At 34.9% G+C, this 23,790-nt stretch overlaps 2 protein-coding genes across 2 annotated transcripts; one reads left to right on the forward strand and one right to left on the reverse strand.

Moving 5' to 3' along the window:
* Positions 1-2,103: 2,103 nt before the first annotated feature.
* Positions 2,104-10,723, forward strand: LOC110467127. The gene is made up of 4 exons (XM_021524061.1): positions 2,104-3,989; positions 4,379-4,711; positions 5,096-5,278; positions 7,484-10,723. The coding sequence occupies exons 2-4, from the start codon at positions 4,384-4,386 to the stop codon at positions 8,233-8,235; spliced, it is 1,263 nt and encodes a 420-aa protein (XP_021379736.1). The 5' UTR covers positions 2,104-3,989; positions 4,379-4,383; the 3' UTR covers positions 8,236-10,723.
* Positions 10,724-14,173: 3,450 nt separating this feature from the next.
* LOC110467129 lies at positions 14,174-21,571 on the reverse strand. Its single transcript, XM_021524062.1, has 3 exons — positions 21,069-21,571; positions 19,610-19,810; positions 14,174-17,116 (listed from the first exon to the last, which is right to left on the reverse strand). The coding sequence occupies exons 1-3, from the start codon at positions 21,514-21,516 to the stop codon at positions 16,449-16,451; spliced, it is 1,317 nt and encodes a 438-aa protein (XP_021379737.1). The 5' UTR covers positions 21,517-21,571; the 3' UTR covers positions 14,174-16,448.
* Between the last annotated feature and the right edge of the window lie 2,219 nt (positions 21,572-23,790).

The raw sequence follows: 23,790 nt of genomic DNA on the forward strand, positions 1-23,790 counted from the left end.
TAGTTAAAAATACCAAAAGTTTTCAGGTTGTCGAACATTGTAGATGCATTTACAGTTTCGGAAAGATATTAAGTACTTGTTATATTTTCATAGATTTTTTTCTCTCGTGATAGTTGAAGGTCAATGCAGTCTGCTAGGAAGTGTTTAACTGTAAATGGTGAAACGTTACATGCCATGCTATGAATGTGGTCTTTGCGCTCCAATGTACACGAATGGTTAATGTATGAATGACCTATTCGGAGAGGGGCAAAGATATCCTCGCCTCGGGGCCTTTCCCTATAGCTATGGGGCTATTCATGTTTCCCCCAACTTTTTGGAGAATACATTATATTATTATACCTTCTGTTAAAATCTCGTAATCTGATTGGTTGAAAAAGATTTGAACATGTTCAATGTTACTTGCTCGTTTTACAAAGATAAAGAAGACAGGGTGTTATTCCAAAAAATATCACATGCGCCAAACGTATGCTTGCACGGTTCGTCCCAGTGCCAGGGTGTTATTCCAAAAATATCACATGCGCCAAACGTATGCGTGCACGGTTCGTCCCAGTGCCAGGGTGTTATTCCAAAAATTGTTACATGCGCCGAATGTATGCGCCCCTGGTTCATCCCAGTGAAAACTTTTCTGAAACGTTTGTCGACCTTTAAAAATGGTGAAGTGGTGAAACACCTAAACATGACACTCGGTATAATAAAATATATCAACAATGCTTCCTTGGGGTGAAAATATGCAATATCGCCCTCTCATGAATGTGATGTTTATATATTGTGTTGATATAGAAGGACAAAAGGCAAACCAATTATAGTCAGTTTAACACTATAAGCCTACAGATCACACTGATAAACATAAGTTTGCTTACGTCTGAAGTGCGTCTCAATACTCAATATCTGCTTCGGATGCTGACTAGGATCTGAAAATTGTTTTCTAAATATCTTAATTACCAAAAAAACATCATATCAACTTTCCATCAATTTTGTTTATGTATTTTGATATATTCTCAAGTCCAATCTGAATTTGAAATTTTGAAAATAAGTCAACATCAGCTAAGTTCGGTTATCATGAATGATTCTCAAACTATTTGCTGTTGATGGTCAAAGCAGGGATATTCGACACTCAAGACATAATTCCGTGGAATTCTTGTTATTTATGGTTTATTATCGATAACACAACGCCTTGTCACATACAAAAAATGTTTTAAATTAGAGTTTTAGTTGGCAAATTAGGTATATCATTCAATGATACAACAAAAAAGTTTTTTTGTATTGCTCAGAAATAACTATTCTATATTACTACTATTGTATTTTTATAATGTTTTTAAACTAAAAACGTATTACAAAGTAAAATAATGTATTGTATCAAATATCATAATTATCATCACAATCACTACAAAAAGTTTTTCATTTTGAATTCTTTATGGAATACTTTTATTTTAATATATTTTAATACGATATCTTATGTGATATCGTATTAAAAATCACCAGCTTCTAGCTATACATTCATTTGTTTAACCTTACTTAGAACAAGTAACTACAGGTAAAAACATGTGAAATAAAGGTAAATACTGTCAAAGCTATTCAGAAACAGACTATGATTCAACATTCTTCTCCCAATATTTGTTTTTAAACTTGAGGAGTCGATCGCTAGAACAAGCCGTAGCTAGGATACCATTCACGTAGTTCAGGTTTTATAGGGTGTAATCTGTTGTCTACTCATAAATTCTATTTATTATACAAGACCTCACACAGTTTATTACCAAAAGGTCACATTGACAATGCCTCACTTTTGGACTTTAGTTGAGCGTTCGCACCTGCGAGGAAGGCTTTGGGTTCTGTCCCCATGGCCGAGACATACCAGAGTCTGTACAAATGGTAGTTTCTACTCCTGCTTAACGCTCAGCAATTTAGGAGTGGGACGATTGGTTCGCCCGTTGTCAGTATAATGTGACCGGGTGGGGTGTTCTGCTGGGTGTCTTCGGCAGTATGTTTCAGTGAGGTAGCACTATAAAGTCGGCATCAGTTCCGCGCTATCACAAAGAGACAAACACGAACATATCGCAGCCGCCCAAAACACACACGCATACACTACACGCATGCATCTTGCACACAGGGGAGGCTGTCCTTCAATGACCTTAGCTGTTGATAGGACGTTAAACAATACTTAACCAAACCAAACTAATTTCAAGCATCTTATAATTTGGAGTACATGCAAACCAATACATATATAACATATGCAGCGACACACTTTCAGTTCTTTGTCACTTAACCAATTTCAGATGAACAGTAGCATACGTTACTATATAATTTATATACATATATATGCATTAACTGATATATTGTCAAAAATGTCTCCTTTTTGATATTTTATGTACTTAGTTGAAGTTTGGTCAGCCGCTACCTCATTTATGTTTGTGGCATTTTCAGTGTTTTCCCGTTTAACTCCCTGCACAACTACACTTGCTAACTGCTCTTGGACAGTGCTGGTACGCTTTTACTGTTGTACAGCGTCGGAAAGATATTGTTTTTACAAATTACTTTTTTGGGTATGTCTGCTTCATACATCCGAGTTGGAGAGGTCGTCCTGAGAGAGTGGTTTGTGAAAAAGACATAATTTCAAGCATTGGAATAGAGATGTCTCACAACTGCGGACAATGTATTTATTGCTACGCGCATATCAGCATACCATCTTGTTGCAGTTGGTTTGGTAAGAGAGCGTAGATTAACGGCAATTCAATAAGCGGTATTCTAGAAAGAAAGAAAGAGAAACAAAAATAAGAATAGGGCATCATTTGAAATGATAATATTTTACTAATAAGATTTGTTTTTGTACTCTAGGCAGTCGAATGATGTTATATTGCTGTGTACAGGTTATAAAAAACAAGATTCTAGCAAGCCACTTGGAACCTTAGATAACTGAATCACATCTAAAATTGCAATATGTTATATCTGTTATATTGTAGTAAGTGTATTTTATTGTTTAGAGTAACTGTACTTACCATAGTGACATGTATCGTTAGTACAACTGCACTAAACATCTAACAGGATGTTTGGTGTTGGCAAAGGCCTGGTGTTTTCCTAGTCAGTATTCGGTGGTCAATTCCTCCCGTGTTACACTTTGGTATGTCCTCAGTATATAATGTACTCAAGATACATCTTGCCAGATTGGTAGTTCTTTCCTATTTTGAGCTGACTGTGTGTGCCTACTCGTAAGTTGCAATGTTCTCGTCTACCTCTTAATGCAACGTTTAATCCCAGTATATACAACAGAGTATTTCGCAACTTCTCAGGAGTATCATAGCCCAGTATTCCTTTTCGTCACATCGTCTCCTCATTGTCAATACTGATGATATATGCTTGCTGTTTGTCTACCTAGTTAAGTCCTTCATCTTTTTAAATATCCAGGACATTTCTAGTGTTTTTTTTATAGTTCTTCATAATGAATCTTTTTTTTCCCGAAAGAAATGTATTGCCAGTGCAATTCATAAAGAGTATTCCTACGAATATCATAATCCTCTCTGTTCTCTTTACGGATTTCAAAAATGAAAGCACCTACAAAGTAATCTAACAATTCTAAATCCATTGTAATTCACCCTCCACATGTTTAATGTCTGTCCACACATCTATTGAATAAATTCACTGCCAACTTCAATTTTGCTTCTGGTTTTTGGCAAAACGTGAATGTGATATATCTTGCCTTTGAGAGTCTGCCAAAGGAACACTGTACCGTTTGGAAATATTAGAATCAGTGTCCACAATTTTATATATGCTTTGAATCAACACATTGCCAAAAATGTCGCTAAATTCCTGTGTTTTTTTTTACTGCTATCGAGGATAAAATTTGGAGTATGTTCCTTCTCCATATCAAGCACCTCTTTGTGTGAGGGAGATGTCATCTGTAATCCTGTACAGCATGCACAAGTGACATTTTGAATACCCCTGTCAGATCCATTATATACTGGTTATCAAAATAAATTGGAACACCTCAGTTTACGGTATGTTAAGAGAAACATGTTATTTGGAAAACCTCTGGCTCTGCTAATGTGTGTAAAGTAACTTATAAGGTATATTAATGGATGGTCATTGGACCATGATATGTGTGAAGGTGAATGCATTTTGCAGGTGATCCATTTATATAATATCCTACCCTTTGTCTGGGGCTCACTATGGGTATACTTATATAGTGTTTGAGTTTTTAAGTAGGATAAATCACTCGTTTGGTGTTGGATCAGCCAGTAAAATGACCCTGTCTTGGGTTTTCGCCTTTTGATTTAATGATTACTTTAAGACGCACCTCCACCACGCGGGGTATCATATGAACACAAAGAACACATTTTACACATGTTTAATTAAAGCTTTCTCTATTTCCGTTTCAACGGGACAGTTAAAATGGCAACCAGCCAAATGAACAGTCTACCTGAAGAGGAACATGTAAGCGACCAGTTTCTAGAATGTTCAATTTGTGGAAATCCATTGTTCGTTGATGATGTTCGTGGTCCAAGATATGAATCGTGTGCAAACCCGACCTGTAAAGAATGCATGACTCGGCAACTTCTGCAAAGTTGTGACTCGCATATATCTGGACCGGGTAGTGAGGTTCACCACAGTGACGAAACTGTTGTTACTCATGAGGTCTACATCAACAATCATGATTACCCTCTGGCATCGGAAATGGCACCTCGTGAAGATTCAACTATGCAACCATCACAGGAAATCGGTGAGTCACTTTCACTGCGATTTGACAGAAATGTTGTAACACTGATCTTTCCAGTTGCACACCCTTTCCTAAATACCTAAATCTTGTCATTATATTTAAGCAGCTTAGCACGTTTAAATTCTATTGATTGTTGTTCAATAAAAGTTACATCCTGAAATTTGCATAAGCCTTATTTAACCCCGCCCACATCAACTGTTGATATATCACATTTATGTCTCGTTCGCAGGAAATTTGCATAACTCCGCCCCTTTTTGTTTTGTCGACTTAATGGAAACTTGACTAGTTCTGCAATAAGGTATGCGATGCTAACTCCGATTAACGGGAACAATGTTTATTGGGTGTTTTTATTGCTTTTATTGTTTTCTGTTTCCCTTCATATTTTAGATAATTCTATGCAGGGTCCTGTTCGAACTATTAACGAAACATGCCAACTTATATGGAAACTATGGACCTTCAGTCAGGATTTGGTTACCACGTTGGCGCCATTGTTCCTTCTGATGATGCTAGTTACAATATGCGTATACATCCCGAGTTTTCCTGCCTACACCATTCTACCATCAGAGGAAGGTAAACATACCATTCATTAAAATTTCGACTTTTTTTAAAACTACAGATGTACGGTCGTTTTTGCTATCATTTGGTTTAGAATATAAAGCTGCGTATGTTTTCCTTTTTCTTTTTTACAATAAGGTTGATGTAATTCACTGATGAGATCCGGTCGCTATTGACTGTGTTTATCATATATAGGCAAACCTGCCCAGGAGACCACCTGTTTTAATATACCACTTTACAGAATTCCAGAATTCCCGATATGGCATTAGAATTCAGGTTAGAATCTGATAATTGTTGTTATAGTACGTGACTTTCTATAAATCATATGCGGTTACATTCATACTTTGCATTCATCGTGAGAAGATAATAATGCTTAGTTTTCAAAATAAAAATCTCAATATTCAATTCACCTTCTTGATGATTTTTTTTCCAGTTGAGTTTTACAATCGTTTATAGAATTTCTTCTTTCAAAAAGGATTGAAATCCTAAAATACAGCAATAACGACTAAAAGCGTTGTTTGATTGGATACGGAACATGTTCTCGTTTGCGATAGACAGACATACATTTTTAAGAGTATGTGACGTACAAAATCGTTGATAACAGAACTTTGGCAATAACAAGGGTTTCCGCTTTATCAAGAGAGAGATCGAGAACGCATATGTATGGGTAGGGTCATATAGACGTTAGTACATTAAACTAAAACTAAAAAATCAAAATGTTTAAAAGATGCAAAAACATCAATTGCGAACGAATTGGTCGTAAAGCGTGCAAACATTCTGAGAACGAAAGTATTTACTATACCCCCACCCTTTAAACAATGTTTAACGTTGATTTTCACTAAGTCTTCCATGTAATATTCTGATACTGATAATAAGGAGTGCTATAGTTTGGAAAAAAGAGCTCCAATTAGCTGTAAGAAAATCAACTGTTTCGTTTGGACTGTCAAATGACAAAATGTACTTGTAATTCGCGTTACCTACACAGGTATCACTGACAAGATATATTGCTGATATCAATGACTGTACTGTACTTTCCTGTTAATCATAAAATCACTAAAACACTTAAGTATATTGGCAGTAGGACTGAATTCTGAATCAAGTTTATCATCTGAAAATTCAAATTATATATTATATCGAAATAAATACTAATGGTTTGTTGTATTGTTTTATGTCTCCTATATTACGCAAGTCGTTTAGAGCCAAACAACACTGCACAAATCGACGCTCAGAAGATGAAATAAATCCAACTAAAACGAAATTGGTTAACAAGTCCTAAAGATGTAAAAGGGCAAATATGGCAACCGAATTGGTTGTAAAAAACATAATATCTTATTGTAAAGATAAATTGAGAGTAAATCATCAAATATTAATGACACAGAAAAATGTATCAACCAAATTTTCATAGACGGTGCATCATACATTTTGTCACACATTTGAATGAAAATAGCGCCTTCAATCATTATAATGTTTGACTGCAAAATGGTTTATCACAAGTTTTACGATAAGGTTGATATTGGTTGAAATGAAGATATAACATATCATTAAGCTTCCAATTCGTTCTAATGATATTTGCTATGGAATATTTAAATTAAAGTAAGATTTAATATATTCTTGTTTTATTAATACTTTCTCATTTCAATTATTTTGACATGACAAGCTTTCATAATAAATATCAGGTGGTAGAGCATTACAATCTTGTTAATAGGAAAGACAATGTTTAGAATGGGAATGCTGGCAGAGCAGGTTTTTGCTATTTAAGGAGTTTATTGTTCTCAAACTCATTCGATGATATATGAATAGCAATTGCTTCAGCTGTAAACAAAATAGAGGAATTATTTGGTAAACGGCTAAACAAAGTTATGTTGTCAACAACCAATGCTGCTGTGAGTTTTCCTGTCCTTAGAACTGTCGATATATATATGTTGTGGAATTTGAATGTAACTGTATAATACAAAGTTTTGGCTTCTACCTTTGGTACTACGATAGTGTTTCAGATTACTTATTCACAAGGATGTCGATTTGCAGATTGAACATTAACAAAAACATGATGTAGAATGGTCAAAAGTAAGTAGATTTTTGTATCCCGATCGACCTCTTCGTTAATTACCCATACTATTATAGTTCCTGTGATCAGGAAAGGTTTACAGTAATTGGGTAACACGATTTTTTAGCCGCATGTTTGCGCTACTTAATTATCATAGCGTTCATTTTGTTTTGTAGTCGAACCGGTGAACATGATATGTCGACACAGGACAAAAGAAGAAGTGTACCAGAACATGGAAACCTCGAAAAAACAGGAGCATAGAACTGTGTGTACCTTTAACGTTTTTCATTACAATTTACTCAGCAGAAACAGGACATATTTTGTACTTGACATTAACATTGACATAGCAAAAACATATCATGATGGGAGGGTTGGAAAACTGTTCACCATCAAGATGTTTTATCTAAACAAGGAGCACAAAACACATCACAAACAACGGAGTATGTATTTGTCTGTTTCTCGGTGCAAGACCAAATATGACGAAATTGCTATATGTCTGGAAGATGTCAGCTACAAGAAAGAGACCCTACTGACCCAGAAGCTCATTAGCACGGTTGTGATGGAACAGAACAAGAGGGTATCTTTCCTCTTTTTAGTAGATAACGAGAAAAAAATAATGGAAATCTTCACACCTGTGGTGCTTTGGAAGGATGTTGTTTTCCTAGAGCATTATTATGAAAGCAAGACCTTAAGCGTTTGGATCTCACTTGCTGATTCAAAAAATGACAAGTATGTAACAGCCAGAATAAGGAGTGGGGCAGATGTAGCAATAGGCGATCTACCAAATCCTGCCATTGTTACTAATTATCAGATCGTCCATGGGGTGTTAACGTATCCTTTCCGCTGCCTTTATGCCTACCTCTGGAATACATTCCTACCACTTCCTATTCCAAACGAAAATAACGAAAAGGAGACATTGCACCCCTAAATTAATTTTTTGAGTTCCTTTGAGACTCAATGTTTTATTAATTGTCATACAAGGCTTTTCTTTTGGTTTTTACATTTACTTCGTTTAGCAGGAGATTTCAGTTTCATAATGTGTATTTCCTTATCCTGATTTGCAACATTATTCGCTGCCGGATCGTTAATAGGCCATTAGATATATCGAAAGACGAATGAAGCAAATACAAAATGGAATCCACAGTACATTCTGTGGCTATTTAAAATTTCCAAAGTATGTTCCCAAAATATGTATATGGCAAGTGTTTTTCATTCAGCAGAATCATGGGTTTAACATTATTGTTCTGTAATACATATTTCACTGTGTAATATCGCCATAAAAAACAGTCTATCCACTCAAGGATCCCTGTCCCACTGCACTGTGTTTTTTTCCTAAATACGTATACAGTAAACTCCATGTAACTTCCGCTTGGATTTAATTGCAGCACAGTTGGTCCACGACGCCACCGTGTACCAGGTCGCTCAATCAGTTATAGCGATGTTATTATCAATCTGAAACTCAGGGTTTGGATTTCGGTCTAGCCACGGCCTGCTGAAGTGTTACACCCAGAACACTGTTGTTGTTTGTATTTTGTTTATTTCATCCTTATCATTTCTCATAAAAGTCCCGCAATGTATAGGTTCCTTTAAAAATGATCTATCAAAGCTATAATTATGCCTGGCAAACAGTTCGCAATGCGTAGTTACAGTATTGGCGGTGATACGTGAACTAATTAAGGTAGTTATGGTTCTCCATTATTTATATAAAGCTTTCGATTCGGTAAAGATATGCTGTTAGTGACCAGTTTCTGTTTGAATCACCATATTCTTTAGACAATCAAAAATACCATACCGTGTTTAAACGCATTCCGTTCCCAATTACTAGTTAAATTCCCATAGCCAAACGATCAAGAAATTACCAAAATGGAAAATATTAAATTAAATATGTAGACATTTTTGACATGTCACGTGCTGCAATTAAGTGCCATCTGTACAGTTTAATATGTTGTAATTATACGGAAAACCAGCTTTTGTATCCTCTAAACGTTTGCTTCAGTATCCATTTTGATCATACGCATGGGAAAAAATGACATAATCAAAATGGTGGCCTGTCCAAACGCATTTTCATGGTTTCTGAGCTTATTCCAGTTGTTGGTATGAGAGAAAAATACTCTTTCATGCCCAAGGGTGTAGGATAGGGACATTCCACCCACGGGATTTTCAAATTAGGCAAAACCTTTGGCAAAGCCTCGGGTTTTACCAAATTTGAAAACCCCTCGGGTGGAATGTCCTTATCCTAAACCCCTGGACATGAAAGAGTCTCATATTTTGATCTCTGCCTGTATAATGGTATTTTGAGTTTTATCCGTTCATGTATGTTTTACCTGGATGAACTAAAATTAGACCATACTAAAAGAGGACATTTTTTATACGGAAAGTATTTGATATTTTTCCCCAATTTTTTTTTTATTTTTTTTAGTCTGAGTAAAATGTTTTGCAGTTGAATATCCCGGAAGTAAATTGAATAAACCAACTGTTTCTACAAATCACAAAATCAGGAATAAAACCCCGGAAGGATGTAACAACAATAAATACCAATTTGGAAAAAACAGTTATCAACATGTTTCACGTCCTATTTTCCCTTTTTTGAAATTAAATTCTGGTACACAGATAATTGGATATTATTCCTATTTTGCTCATTGTTATGCTACATGTTATGAGTTTTCATGGTTACGCTAAAGTGTTCTCATGGTTTTGCTGATGTGTTCTCATGGTAACGCTAATGTATTCTCATTGCTACGCTTACGTGTTCCTATGGTTTCGGTGACAAAACATACATATCAATTAGTTATTGCTCTGCCTTGGCGTTAACAAAAGATATGATTACGTAACAAGTACATAAGGTATGGTGCGTTTTATACTAGCTTGTATCATTATCCTTCATTTAAATACTCATGATTTCAATTATAAGTTCTACATTTGAATTATGAAAATTGATTATCCAGTAAGTATGGATGACGATGTTGATTTTATCACGCTAGCTTGACAACAAAACTGAAGATATTTAGAGTACAACATGAAATGAGGAATCACGAATACTAATTCCCCGTTTAACTTCTTCAGTAAAGCACACCTATCCGCCAACAAGTAAACTTAACTCATTTCGATCAAAGGTACTATAATGTTTAAGTGTTTATAATTCATCACCTTCAGATGGTTAGATATATGAGTGGCGCTTTTAATCATGCTAGCATGGTCAATGCTTGTCGTTTTTTATATATGCATGTTAAAATGTTAATATTATAAGGCTTTATTTATTTGTTTCAGTTCCATGACAGAGTATTTTGTGAACATTTGGTTGCTTATATTTGACCTGTTACCTCACTTTACCATCACTTTACGAAGGTATATGTCATACACTATGAGAAATCTAAATTTGTCATTGAAAGCAAAAATGGAATAAATGCACAGCCAAATTTTGAGATATTTGTTCTCTTTAAAAAGATAGTTTCGAAAACGTATTAAAATTGATTTGTTTTCACATTTCGCGGCGTTTTTGGCATTCTAGTTTCTCCATGCTGGATCTAGGATGCATATTTATACGCTGACTATTTAAGTCTTTGATGTCTGAACAATATTAAAAAAGCCATACGTTCTCACCAAGAGGACAATGGGCCTCAAAGGTCATCTGAGTTGTACTATACAAAAGCTTTGTTCTTAAGATGTGAATTGGAACTAATGAAGTCAGAGAAACGAGCACACACCAAACCATTCTAATTGATTACAAATTAGTATTGAATATTAATAACTTAGTATTCCGCACACTAAGGACCAAATGACGTGGGAAATTATTATCATCATAAAATACCTGACAGCCCATCAAGATGTTTACTTATATCTTTTGAAATATATTGGTTTAATTTTTATAGGCTTTAACATAGTAACAGACAGGGTATGATGGTGTAATTGCCTCCTAACGATAACGCAGATATGAGGTAGCAGTGTACAGTAGAGGGGTTGTGGCCGTGGGTGATATTTTTGTTAAATGGCTTACCCCTGTATAATGATCTGTAAAACAATAATAAAAATAAAACTGTTCTAAAATTGGTATAAGCATGATGAAATGAGCTATGTGGGCTTCACATTTGAATAAAAAAAAAAATGTTTTTGGTCAGAGATTAAACTTTTGGCCATTTTCCGAAAGGGTGTCTTCACATGAAAAGCTAGCTTTACAGGAAGTAAAATTTTGACAACAGCACATAACGCAAATTGCAAAAACAGCACACAACGCAAATTGCAAAAAATCCAGTTGAACGACCTATACAAGGACACGGATAATTCTGCAACCAAGTATGAAATCTTTAACCTAATAGAATTTAGGGAAAGAAAAATACTAGTTGTGAGTCAAATTTGGTGGTTTTTGGCATTTTTTTGTAATATTTGATGTGGTAACCATGGTTTTCACACAAGTGACATACATAGAAAAAAGGAGTTTATACACATCCTAGTACTTTATATGTATTGCTAATAAAGCAGTTTACAAATATATATACATGAATATATGTGTTGTGTATGGTAAATCCGCTATGTTTACATTTCATAGACACGTGTCTTGTTTTTCAGAGTCGGGTCATTTCTACTGTACACTGCTACCTGATACCGTTTTTATAGAGCTATCTCACTGACATATCACGCTGAAAACACCCAGCATAGTATTCCGCCTGGTCATATTATACTGACAACGGGTGAATCATATTTTAAGGAATTTGGTATGTCCCGGCCTGGGGACAAAACCCATTGCCTTCGTCACCTGGGCATACGTTCAACATTAAAGCCAGAAGTGAGGTAGCGCCAAGCAGTGCACCAGGAAACATAAGAAAGTTAGAAGTAGAGTGAAAGACAAAAATCCCAAATATTGCAATGTGTGCAGCAGATTTATTTTGGTCGCGCAAACGCAAGTCCCAAACTATGCAAGGGGTTCCCACATTTGTCGACTCTTCCGATCTTCTCTTAATTCTCAACCTGCATGAGTGTATTTTAATAAGATAAATAGACTAAGTGTACATATGTTTACAGCTTCGGAAACGTTTCAGACTTATAAAAATAATATAGAAAAGTTTAGTGTTGGCTGAAGGTCCATGCAATCCAATATCAAGCTCTTGCTGTAATTGGTTTCTGACATGCTATGCAATGCCACTGGTCTTCACGATTCAATAAATAAGAATTGGTAATATATGAATGGTCCCTGAGACGGACACGAATAACCTTGTCTCTGTGCTTTCTATATAGCTAGGGCTCCATTCACTGATTACAGGTTTTCACTTCACCATTAAGCAAGTGTGCACGAGTAAAACATGTATGTCCTGTTCTGATTCTAGCAAAACCTACCTCCACTTTCCTATAATGAAACTTATCTTATTTATATATTTAGATACTATGATTTCATTCCCGATCGCACCAGGAAGTAATTTTACTTTTACTTTCATGAGATCATCTCTAAAAGTTACCAACCAATTAGAAGTTGAATTTAAGTGCCTCAACTAAGTTTCGAAATGGCAGCCAGATGTGACTTCTGATTAACAAGTCGATTATTCTTACCATGTTTCAGATATATCGAACAACTAGAACTTAAGTTTAAGTTTGAAGAAGGTTTCGAAATAGTGGCTATGGCTCCCATATTGCAATCACCATCGACCAAAAAAGTAACGATATTTTGTCATTGAACCTCTGAATTTTCGTAAATATATCAGCACTTTGTCAAGATCATCAGTAGATTATCCCTACCAAGTCTCAGTTTAATCGGTCTAATAGCGTTTTTATTATGGCATTTGAAACCATATTATATATTTCGTATCAATAAAAGAAACAACCGTGATTTAATCTCCAGTGGTAATTTATCATTTACATCAGAATCGTGTTTCCTTTTTTAGTATATTGGGGTCGCTTTTAGTACCATTTCATAATCTTTTTAACTATCGAACTTTACCACGATTGATCTAAGCATTTCATCTAATCATTGTCGGAGACTGTGAGTAGCCCTTAATTGAAATCCATTTTTATCTAAAGTTCCTTGTGGATGAATATTCTTACAAGGCTATATTTGTGAGATACAAAAATCCACTAAACACCGTTGGGTTCTTTTTATGACGTTTATACTGTATATTAAAAAAACTCTGCAAGTACAAAATAAACACATTACAGATTCACTCAAATCTGTCATAGTCTATATACATCAAGGGACATAACTCTTACATATATACTTTAATTAATCACAATAATAGTACATTAGATAGATACGTTTTTGATTCAATGAACTCCATATAAAATGTGATATCATTTTTATAATGTACAGATCAATGATATTGCATTTAGTTATAAATATCAATATACAGTTGATATGAAATTACATTATACTAATATACAAAATATATCTAAATATAAAAGAATACACAGATCCTGCGGGGGTTTACAGAATTTCCCTTTGTCTTAAGCGACGTATGAAAGTCTGTTCTTATAGAGTTATACATGTACTACTGAAAATGAAATAAATAAATACCTTATAAGACAATACTAATCACTATATACATGTACTTTATAATTTGGAATATAGAAATTATATACATGTAGAAAACTGGAATCTTACACTCTATCCATTTCTTTATATTTAATCAGAATGTTATGACTAAATAGTAAAATGATGGCGCCTGCCAGAAAAAGGGGGTTTGAGGAAGGGAGATCACTCCGTGGCACTGTCATCGAGATATAGGTTACGTCACGGTAGGGAGGTAGGGATATTTGAATCTTTTGTTTTTGGGCTACAAAGATGGGTGTAGGTATTGTATATGCATACTAAAGTTATGGCAAGTATTACATCATGAAAATTGGTTTTACTTCAAAAACCTCAAATTTAAACACTACACAATACCAATATTCTGATAATACATTACAGATTATACATATAAATAACATTATTAGAACTTATACATTTAAAAACTCTTAATATTTGATTATCAAATTTGGAAAACCTCCCAATATCAAAAGTGGTCTTTTATCCTTCAATGTTTTGGTGACTAAAGGTAATCACATTCCACCCATTCTTACATATAGGTAACACACAAACATTAAGGGTCCTCGCACCACATTCTTTCATCACAAAAATATACTACCGAACAATCGTTTAAGGTTCCTTATACAAAGACCTTTCATATGTTTTACAGTGCTAGCTTTTGACATCTCATCTCTAGATTCTCTCCACCTAGATCATCTCGACACTGTTTAATTTTGCTAAATGTTTCCTTAATATCAGTTAAATTATTTGTCCCTCTTCAACTCCTTACCATGTTCTTCTTATTCATTGCTGATATTATATGTATGACTTTGTCAACTTGTAACAATCAATTTGCAATTAAATTCGGTAGATCTCTACATTGGTATAACGTTTCCAGTTGAGCTGGTCTCACATTAGCAACACCATGCAAACATATCAGTAACACAAAGATAACATAATAGCGTAACCATGATAATACAATAGCGTAACCATGATAATTTGTTAATACGAGAAATCCAAAGATGTTCATTGACTGACACATCGGTATGTATTTCGATTATTATATATCACTTGGGCATACCAAAATCCAAACGTCTCACACTTGAATACAATTCCAACTTGTTATTTAATTATTAAAATTTTCAATTGTGTAATATCATAAACACGTTATTTACATATACCTTGGTGTCATTCAATGAGTTGATACCTATCCTTCTCAAAATTCAGATCGTGTTCTGATAGCCTACCCTTTGGAATTTCCTTTAAGTACTCGAAATCTACTGGTTTTCTTATATCTATGCGTGTTGGTATAGTCATCGAATAGGTATTCAAAGTCTTTTGATTTGAATCAATTAAGATAAACTCCCGGACATTCTACTTAGATTGAACAATTTAAAGCAGATATATCAGAGCATTACAGTATAAGAAAGAACCTTTTCAATATGGTCTTATAACAGTTAATCCACGTTAAATAACCAATATGTCGGGGAAGAAAAAAGTATAAGCTTTAAAATATGGCAGCAATGGATACTGAGATTAATACTATATGACTGACAAGGACACATAACATTATACAAAAATACTCGAGAAACCAGCGTATATTTTATTTGTTAGCACACCTGTAAACAGATATAAATCTTTAAGCTCAAATGACACATGACTGACTAGGTAATCAACTACTGAATATATATACGAACAAAGGGAAATTACGCTGATATGAACTAGAATTAGGTGGCAAGCTGAGGAGTATACAACCGCAGGTTTTCCGTACAATATCTGTTTTACAAGGTATTAATCTGTACATATATAATTTAAATGCAGCACATGGCATGTAAAAATGTCTCCACATAATATTTCAAATTTTCATTTTTGAGTAAACATGGTATGGTATTACAGTATTGAATGTTTGAAAAACATAGTGATTCAAACAGAAATTGGTCAATTAAAACTAACCTTACCGAATAAAAAGCTTTATATTATTTATGAGAAGAATAACAACTTTAAGAATCCCTGCTCCACTGCCAAAGACTGTTACTACGTATAGGGAACTGGGTTTTCCCAGGCATTACTATAGCTTTGATAAATCATTTCTGAAGAGACTTTTATGAGAAGTTATAAGGATCAAAATAAACAAAATACAATAAACAACAGTGTTCCGAGTGTGAAAATTCAGTAGGCCGGGGCTACAGTTATATCCATACGGAAGTTAGGTGGATGCTACTGTACAAGGAAAAACACAGAAAACTATATCAAACATACTTGGGAAACCTACTAGATTAATTGTATTACTTAGGATAGCCACATAATGTACACAAGGTTTCTCTTTGTATTTGTTTCATTCATCTTGCAATGTATGTTTTACCATTACAATGATTCGGTTATATGGAAAAACAGAGACCCCAAGGGTCAGACTAAGGGCCTATTCACTTACGATTCTGTAGCTTATAACGTTGCTTATCATTATAAGGAAATACACATTACGAATATGAATTCAAACTCTCCTGCTTAATAAGGTAACGTTATAAAAGAAGAAAAGCTGTGTATTGGCAATCAATAAAACTTTAGTCTCGAAAGAACTGAAGAAATTGCGTTTAGAGGTTCAATGTCTCCTTTTCGTTGTTAGCGTTCGGATAAGGAAGTGGTAGGAATGTTTTTCAGAGGTAGGCATAAAGGCAGCGGAAAGGATACGTTAACACCCCATGGACGATCTGATAAGTAGTAACAATGGCAGGATTCGGTAGATCGCCTATTGTAATATTTGCCCCACTCCTTATTCTGGCTGTTACATGCATGTCATTGTTTAAATCAGCCAGCGCAATCCAGACACGCAAGATATGGCCTTCATAACACTTTTCTAGAAAAACAACATCTTTCAAAAGCACCACTGGTGCGAAGATTTCCATAGTCTGTTTCTGATTATCTACCAAAAAGAGGAACGATACCCTCTTATTCTGTTCCATCACAACTGTGCCGATTAGCTTCTGGGTTACTAGGGTCTCTTTCTTGTTGTTGACGTCATCCAAACATATAGCAAGATCGTCATTTTTGGTCTTGCACCGCGAAATAGACCAGTGCTGTTTGTGCTGGGTGTTGTCCTCCATATTGAGATGGCCCACATTGATGGTGAACAGTTTTCCTAAAAATGTTTTTGCTATGTTAATATCGATGTCTAGTACAAAATATGTCCGGTCTCTGTAGAGAAGACTGTGATGGAAAACGTCAAAGGTACACACAGTCCTGTGCACCTGTTTGTTCGAAATTTTCTTGTCTTGGTACACTTCCTCTTTTGTTTTGTGTCGACATATCATGTTCACCGGTTCGACTACAAAACAAAATGAACACTATTACTGTAAACCTTCCCGTTTTACAGAAATAATAATATTCAGGGTTATTCACGTGGAATGTCGTTCAGAATTAAAATATCTTACTGTTTCTCTTTGCTATTAAATTAGTTTTAGAACAATCAACTCAAAAGAGCAATAACCTGCTCTGCAAGCATTTCCATTTAAAACACTGTTTTTCGTATCAAGAGGATTTTAATGTTCTTCATGTTCTGTGTTCAGCATGTCACAATATTTGCAAATGCCTTATTCTACCACACAACTGTATTACCCCAACCATACAGACGCGTTCTCGATCTCTTTGTTGACAAGCGGAACCCTGTGATATTGTCAACGTTCTGTTATTAATGATTTTGTACGTCTAATTTTTGTTTAGATTGGCCATACTCTTACAAATTCAATGTCTGTCTATCGCAGACGAGAACATATCCACAAATACTGTAAACCATTCCTGTACCCAGGAACTATCATAGTATGGGTAATTTAAGTATGCGGTTGATCGGGATTCAAATATCTGACCCTTTTACAATATGATTTTGTTAATATTCAGTCTGCAAATCCAAATCCTTATGAATAAGCAGTCTGAAACACAATCTAGTATCAAAGGAAGTAGCAAAATCTAACTGATATACAGTTACATCTAATATCCATCAACATACATATATACGATCGGTCATAAGGTCGAGAAAAATCTGCAACAGTCTCTGTTGTTGATAACCGATCTTTTTGCTGCCGTTTTCCCAATAATTCATTACTTTTTTTTACATCCGAAGCAGTTTCTATTCATCTACCATTGAATGAACTTTCAAAATAGCTATAACCTGCTCTGACAGCATTCCAAGCATTCCAATTCAAACATTTTCCTTCATATTAACAAGATTTTAATGTTCTTCCATCTTATATCTATTATGATAGCCTATCATGTCACACTTATTGAAATGAGAAAGTATCTATAAGACTGGAGATATCAAATACCTTGCTGTTTTTTAAACATCCATAGCAAATATTAATAAAACGAATGTGAAGCGTAAATGATCTGTTGTTTTTTCATTTCAACCAATATCAACCTGATAGTAATACTTGTGATCAACTATTCACAGTCACACGTTCTTATGATTGGAGGCGCTTATTTCAAACAAATACTCCAAAAATTTTATAATGAACTGTCTATGAAAATTTGATTGGTTCATTTCTTTTTCTGTGTCAATATATATTTGATCGTTTACAATCAATTGATCTTTACAATAAGATATATTTTTACATTCGGCGATTTTTGCTTATTCACATTTTTTAACCTTTTTGACCTATTTCCTCTTAGTTTCTTCTTTCTAAACGTCTTTTTTTAGCATTGTTGTTTGGCTCTAAACGACTTAAATTATCTATGGAACGTAAAACATATAACAAACCATTGATAAAGTACTTATTTCAATATAACATAAATTTGACTTTCAGATTAAAAACTTGATTCAGGATTCAGTCCTACTGCCAATATACCTGTTTTAGGGATTATATGATTAACCGGAAAGTATGAACGTACAGCACGGTCGTTGATTCCAGCAATAGATCATGCCAATGATAACCATGTAGGTAGTGCAAATTACAATTATATTTTGTCATTTGACAGTCCAAACAAACACTTGATTTTCATACAGCAACATTTCTTATTGGAGCTCGGAATGTTGCATGAAAGACTTGAAAACAAATGCCAAACATTGTATAGTAAAATATTTTCGTTGGCAATTGATGTTTTTGCATCTTTTAAATGTTTTTACGTTTTAGTTTAAGTTCGTTGTTATATCGTCTATATGACCCCAAACATACAAACGCGTTCTCGATCTCTTTGTTGACAAGCGGACGCCTTCAACGATGTGTTATTAACGATTTTATACGTCAAATTTTTATTTAGATTGGCCATACTCTTACAATTGTATGTATGTCTATCGCAGACGAGAACTTGTCCCGTATCCAATCAAACAACGCCTAAAAAACGAATATATCTAGAGTTTTTAATTTTGTATTTTAAATCAATATTTCGATCCTCTTTGAAAGGATAAATTCTGTAAACGATTGCAAAAATGTTGCTATTCAATCAATTAGGTTATTGAAAAATTAGGATTTTTTTTTAGAAAAACAAAGCATTATCGTCTTCTAAGGTTGAAAGCAAAGTATGATCTGTAACTAACATTAATTTATAGAAATTCGCGTTTATTGACAACATCAAATTCAAACCTGAATTCTGATGTCTTATTGGGAATTCTGTAAAGTGGTATCTTAATACAGATGGTCTCCTGGGCAGGTTGCCTATATATGATAAACACACTGTCAATAGCGACCGGATCTCTTTCAATGAATTCAATATTAACTTTATTAATAAAAAGGATAAACAAGAGCAGCTGCAGATTCCAAACCAAATAATAGCAAAAGCGATAGTAGTTTAAAAGAAATTTCAAAAAAAAAAATAAGGGTATGTATACCTTCCTCTGATGGTAGAATTGTGTAAGCGGGAAAGCAGGGGATGTATAGGACTATTACGACTAGCATCACCAGAAAGAACACCAAGGCTGTGTTTACTGGCGACTTAATGGCAACCAGATCCTGACTGAAGGTCCATAGCTTCCATATCCAAAGTTGACATCTTTCGTTCATGGATCGAACAGGAACTCGCATAGAATTGTCTAAAATGCGAAGGGAAAGCGGAAAACAATTAAAGCAATTAAAACTTTAGAAAACCAGTTAACTATTGGAAATTAAAGACTTTTTAGACCCTATATACATATTTTAAGTATCAATAAACATCTCTGCAACATGCACATTTCACTAGAAGTTATCATTCTTAAGATCATATACCTCAGCTAGTACACTCTATCTTACAACAATGAAATAAACAACAATGTCCACAAAACCACATGTAGACAATATATCATTATGCGCACTCCACTGTATATAATCAAGGACAAACAAAGAGTAATCTGTTTTGAATCCATCTTCAGAGACGATTCTGTCGCATAATGTGCAAAGTTTAAAAATAGATATTTCATATACGTGTTGATAAACATCAACGCTCTGTCATTCATAGTTCTGAAACAATTGTAATACTTGTTTGATGATGAGTCTTTTTCAGATATCTAGATATAATTTTGAAGTTCTGACATTGACTGATTCGAACAAAATCATTTGATTTTTATTTTAATAGAATAATCTAAATCATTATGAAAAAAATGTCATGAAATCGTTCCCTTCCAATCACAAGAATGAAATAACAGCCTCCCTTTTGGCACAGTTCCATTATGATTTAGTAACACACTCGTTCTCAGTGTTAATACCAAGGAAATAATACATGTATTACACCTTGTTATTTACATACAGATGTATTGGTCTACGACTCTCGTGTTTTCGGACGTACATACTCTGTAACATTTATATATATATGTATATATCATGGAATGGTGTGTCTCTTTCATGACCAAAGAACCTGTCCTACCCACATTAATAATTTCTATAAAAAACATTAGTTTAGGTTGTATCTTTCCTGACACACTGGTGTTCCTCCTACAACGCAATAACATCTAGGTACTAGGTATGTTGTACCATAACGAATATTATTTGATAACTTCAGCTTAACATGTTTGAATTTGAAAGATGGTATTTCAATAAAACTTTCAGCCTGCAAACTGCATAAGCCTTATTTACTCCGCCCTTATCAACTGTTGATGATGTCACAATTATGTCTTAATGCGGTAACACAATTATGTCTAATTGCGGTAATTTCTATAACTCCGCCAATATATTCTGAACGTTGACCTCGAAACTTGACTCGTTCTCAGAACAAAAACACATTTTCTTAAATACAAAGACACGATTTTCGGAAAGGGTGGGCAATCGGAAAGATTTGTGACATATTATTTCTATGAAATTGAAGTAGAACTGACTCACCGATTTCCTGTGGTGTTTGCATAGATGAATCTTCCAGGGGTGCCATTTCAAATTCCGGAATGTATTCTGGGTTGGTGATGCAGATTTTATGAGTACCAACAGTTTCGTCACTGTGGTGAACATCTTTACAAGCTTTACAAAAGAATATTTTACAATTCGGGCAGAATATATCTGACTGCTTAAGACAAAAATGACACGCGTCAACTTGGAGATTATTGACCCCAAAAATCACGCGGTGACTTGAGTTATTGCCAATGTGGATTGCTTCACTACAAGATCTACACAGACGTAAGTCACAATCTTTACAGTACGCGTCCGCAAACTGGTTGGGACACTTGTCGCACAACTCCGTCTTCCTTTTCTCTGAAATAAAATCTTTCAAATTTCTTAAAATAATGTTTTTCTCATAAAAGGAAACGTCAGGAAATGGGGCAGGATAGACTCTCATGCACAACGGACAGCGAATCACACGTTTATAAGTTGAAATTTGTAGAAATCGATGAGTCATACATTGTTCACACGTCGTGTGTGTACAGGGATAATACCTAGGGATATGCAGATTCTCATCGAATGGATTTCGGCAGATGGAACATTCTAGAAACTCTGCGCTTAAATCATCGAGTATTTTTTCCTTATGAATGGTTGCCATTCTTATTGAACCGTTGAAGCTGAAACAGAGCAAATTTCAGTCAAATATGTGTAAACGTGTTTATTTATGTTCAATATATGTTATCTGTGATCTTACAAACATGTAGGTGCGTCTTTGAATGTCCTTGGCTGTTAAAAGGACCCAATACTAATAAAACAAACAAACACTTGATACTGTAACAGGTATGGATGATCAGGACAAATAAGAACATTTGAACTTGTAAAGGCTAGGAAAACGGTGATGTCGTGTCATCGGTCCGTGACGACATTTATAATTTCATTGACTGTTTTAAGAAAGGTGTCTTTAGTTCCCTAGTGCCTTGTTTGGTAATACTTCACGTTCGGCCTAAATATTGAAAGTTCGCCTTAGTGCAGAAGGTCACGAGTTCTGTTCCCGGTTTCCTGCCTTTGCTGAGAACCAAACGAACCACCCGAAAGTTTTCCTCTCCTAGATATTTAAAAAAAAAGTGTCTTTAGTTCCCTAGTTTGTTTTTGGTAATACTTTACTTTCGGCTTCAATGTGAACTAAAACACCAAAAACTGAAACTGTCATTTTTAGCTCTCTGGGGATGGAGTGTTTTTGGGTGGTCTCCGAGCTAGGAAACACGAGATGTTCAATTGACCATTTTTGGCTGTTGAAATCGATTTGTGTAATTTGAGTGAATTCATTTCTTCGGTGCTCAGAGACCGGTGTTGCTAAATTCAGATAATGCACGCCACTTCCCAAAGGGGGGGGGGGGGGGGGGGGGGGGAGAGATGACTGAAATTGACTGATATTGACGCGTGGTTAGCGGTTTAGGTGACGCATACAGTCAGCACACGTTCTAATTAGGCCGACGACCACTCTGTGCCGCATGTGTTGTTTTGGTTTCATTTCGGAAATAACATCCGAACCTCCAAACATACATTGATAAGAATCGTTGTCACACGTAGCCAGCAAAACAATACGTGTTTGTTTTCTCAATTACGATGGAATGCGCATTTATTGTAATTATCAAAATTTCTAGACCGATTCATGTGGCATATAAAGCATTGAATTGGTGACAGGTTTCCATACTTTCCCCCCCGTTTATAACCGAATTAAAATCACGGTCAGTTAGAGTAATTGACTTTCTTTTTTGAGTGGTTTCCTGATATAGTTTATTTTTCGTACTTGGTGGTGCTTATACATTTAAAGTGTATGTACCAAAACATCAGTTCCCAGTTTCATAGAAAGGAATTAATTTTAATTCATAAAACTTTTTTTTTGAATGAAGAATGATTAGGTGTTTACAGGGAGTATATATAGTCATCGTTGCACAGGAAATGATAAGATACGTGGCTAGCCGATATTGTTATTAGGTTGAAAATCACTCTGCACTGTGTCACAGGCACATGGGGTTAAACCCTCGTTCTTTCACTTTGTACGTTTTTGTTCTAATTAAACAAAAGTGAAAGTACGAGGACTCGACACCACCTGTGGCATTGTGTGTTGTTTTGGGTATATTGAAATGATATTTAATTGCCTGACAATTTTCACCAAGTAGTGTTAATCATACCAAATTAGATCGATGTACCAATATCAGTTCTTCTGTACGACATACGCTTAATTTAGAGAGCTACGTAGCCAAAAACCTCTTGTTATAAATACCTTGGTTCTGGGCTGTTTAGATTCAGGTTGTAGGCGAGCAACAACCCCGTTTATATATCGATATGGAGCGGCATTGTGTGTTTTCCAAAATCTATTTTTATTTCGAATACCATTGGTGAGTATACACACCAATTAAAGGTTGATTTGTGGGTGTATTGCAGGGGTGATATAGATAATAATGACGCGTTTATAATTTCATTGATAGTTTGAAGAAAGGTGTCTTAAGTTCCTAGTGCCTTGTTTGGTAGTACTTTACTTTCGGCCTAAATGTTGAAAGTTCGCCTAAGTGCAGAAGGTCATGAGCTCTGTTCCCGGGTTCCTGCCTTTGCTTTGAATTGAACTAACGGCCCGACGTTTTAGTTTTGCTGGTTTGAAGTGAACTGTACTTTAGCAGCAGCTAGTTAAATAATGAGGTGAAATGACACTGTAAAATTCACACACTAA

The sequence above is a fragment of the Mizuhopecten yessoensis genome, unplaced genomic scaffold (genome assembly GCF_002113885.1).
Source record: "Mizuhopecten yessoensis strain PY_sf001 unplaced genomic scaffold, ASM211388v2 scaffold11161, whole genome shotgun sequence".
Lineage (NCBI taxonomy): Eukaryota > Metazoa > Mollusca > Bivalvia > Pectinida > Pectinidae > Mizuhopecten > Mizuhopecten yessoensis.

Coding starts and splice junctions, on each gene's coding strand:
- LOC110467127 (XM_021524061.1), top strand. CDS start 4,384: ATGGCAACCAGCCAAATGAACAGTCTACCTGAAGAGGAACATGTAAGC. Junction 4,712..5,095: donor GCAACCATCACAGGAAATCG/GTGAGTCACTTT, acceptor TTCATATTTTAG/ATAATTCTATGCAGGGTCCT. Junction 5,279..7,483: donor CATTCTACCATCAGAGGAAG/GTAAACATACCA, acceptor TTTGTTTTGTAG/TCGAACCGGTGAACATGATA.
- LOC110467129 (XM_021524062.1), bottom strand. CDS start 21,516: ATGAGAGTCTATCCTGCCCCATTTCCTGACGTTTCCTTTTATGAGAAA. Junction 19,811..21,068: donor GCAAACACCACAGGAAATCG/GTGAGTCAGTTC, acceptor TTCGCATTTTAG/ACAATTCTATGCGAGTTCCT. Junction 17,117..19,609: donor AATTCTACCATCAGAGGAAG/GTATACATACCC, acceptor TTTGTTTTGTAG/TCGAACCGGTGAACATGATA.